The sequence below is a fragment of the Triticum urartu genome, chromosome 5A (assembly GCF_056163025.1).
Source record: "Triticum urartu cultivar PI428250 chromosome 5A, HENAU_Tu73, whole genome shotgun sequence".
Classification (NCBI taxonomy): Eukaryota; Viridiplantae; Streptophyta; class Magnoliopsida; order Poales; family Poaceae; genus Triticum; species Triticum urartu.
In genome coordinates this window covers 680126095-680127854 of record NC_141877.1, presented here as the reverse complement: position 1 = coordinate 680127854, position 1760 = coordinate 680126095, and the positions used below count along the sequence as shown (strand labels likewise).

Below are 1760 nucleotides of genomic sequence, written 5' to 3'. Positions count from 1 at the left end.
CTATGCATGGTACATCGATCCGTGCACGTACTTAGCAAAATATGTCTACTTGCTAGTAGTAATATCCAAATTAATTAACTCCCCGCAAAACATGTCTACTCTAATTAATTTGCCTCTATGCAAAATACATCCGTGCACGATGTAGATCAAACAGCTAGCGCCTAGCAGTAGATGGAACGCCACAAAAATCCTAGGAATAGCTATATATATCTGCATGAAATGCAGGCCATTACATCCGCATCCACCACAAAAGTAAATAGCTCTCCGGCCTATAGCGACCAACACGCAGGTAGTTGTGATGGCGTCTTCATCTCTGTCAGTGGTGTTGCTCCTGTGCCTGGCTGCGGTGGCGTCGGCGCAGATGTCCCCGACGTTCTACGACGCGTCATGCCCCGGGGCGCTGGCCACCATCAAGAACGGTGTGGTGGCCGCCGTGAGCAGCGACCCCCGCATGGCCGCGTCGCTGCTCCGGCTGCACTTCCATGACTGCTTTGTCCAAGCAAGTCCTTCACAGACTATTTGTTATTGTTTGGATCGGTTTCATTTGCTGAACACCAGCGGTTAACCCGTGCCTGGCTTCGTACATGCAGGGCTGCGACGCGTCCGTTCTGCTGGCTGGCAACGAGCGGAACGCGTTCGGGAACGTGGGATCGCTGCGAGGCTTCGACGTCATCGACAAAATCAAGTCGAATGTGGAGCAGGCGTGCAAGCGCACCGTCTCCTGTGCCGACATCCTCGCCGTCGCCGCTCGCGATTCCGTCGTCGCCGTAAGAACTAACATGATCTTTCAACCCCCTTTTAATTAATAATCTGTTTGCATGCGTGTCACGGTTTTGAACTGAGATTAGTACTCATCGGCTTTACTTGTGTAGGTAGGAGGACCGTCATGGACAGTCTTTCTGGGGAGGAGGGACTCCGACACGGCTAGCGAGACACTGGCCAACCGTGACCTGCCTGCCCCATCACTTAGCGTCACCGACCTCATCACCCGCTTCGCCGCCAAGGGGCTCAACCACACCGATATGGTCGCCCTCTCTGGTGCGCACACCATAGGGCGGGTGCAGTGCAAGAACTTCAGGACCAGGCTCTACAGCGAGGAGAACATTGACCCGGCCTTGGCGACGTCGCGCAAGGCCACCTGCCCTCAGCTAACCGGCTCTGGCGACAGCAACTTGGCCCCATTGGACGATACGACCCCGGACATGTTCGACAACGCCTACTTCGTCAACCTCAAGCTCAATAAGGGGCTCCTACACTCCGACCAGGTGCTCTACACCCTTGCCGGTGGTGCCACCGAAGACATCATTGACGGCTTCGCATCTAATCAGGATGCGTTCAACAACGCCTTTGCCGCAGCCATGGTGAAGATGGGGAACATCAGCCCCTTGATTTTCCCACAGGGTCAGGTCAGGCGCATCTGCTCCAGGGCGAACTAAGAATTGCCAGCCGGCCATTTGCACCGAAATGATAGCGTCGACCATGCATCAACCTGCTGCTTTGAGATCGGAATTAGCTACATTTTTCTCTCCACAAAATGAGCCATCCATGTCTTTGCAGCAACTTGTGGTGCCACATACTCCATTATTTCTTGCCTTTTTTGTACCTATTGTAATTTTTTGGATCCCATTATTCTTCAATTTGATTCTCTTCTATACTTTGCTAATTATTCATAACCTATTCACATTTGTTTTTGTATAAAACATTTTGTCATTTTTTTATGATTTCATAATTTTCTTGATACAATAATCATGTCAAGTTTC

At 51.2% G+C, this 1760-nt stretch overlaps 1 protein-coding gene across 1 annotated transcript; it reads left to right on the top strand.

The window, feature by feature from the left end:
- The first annotated feature begins 226 nt into the window (after nt 1–226).
- Nucleotides 227–1760, top strand: LOC125511646 (peroxidase 2-like). Its single transcript, XM_087525173.1, has 3 exons — nt 227–499; nt 591–767; nt 873–1760. Exons 1-3 carry the CDS (start codon nt 299–301, stop codon nt 1434–1436), a joined length of 942 nt encoding a protein of 313 aa, XP_087381299.1. The 5' UTR covers nt 227–298; the 3' UTR covers nt 1437–1760.

Coding starts and splice junctions, on each gene's coding strand:
- LOC125511646 (XM_087525173.1), top strand. CDS start 299: ATGGCGTCTTCATCTCTGTCAGTGGTGTTGCTCCTGTGCCTGGCTGCG. Junction 500..590: donor TCCATGACTGCTTTGTCCAA/GCAAGTCCTTCA, acceptor TCGTACATGCAG/GGCTGCGACGCGTCCGTTCT. Junction 768..872: donor CTCGCGATTCCGTCGTCGCC/GTAAGAACTAAC, acceptor TTACTTGTGTAG/GTAGGAGGACCGTCATGGAC.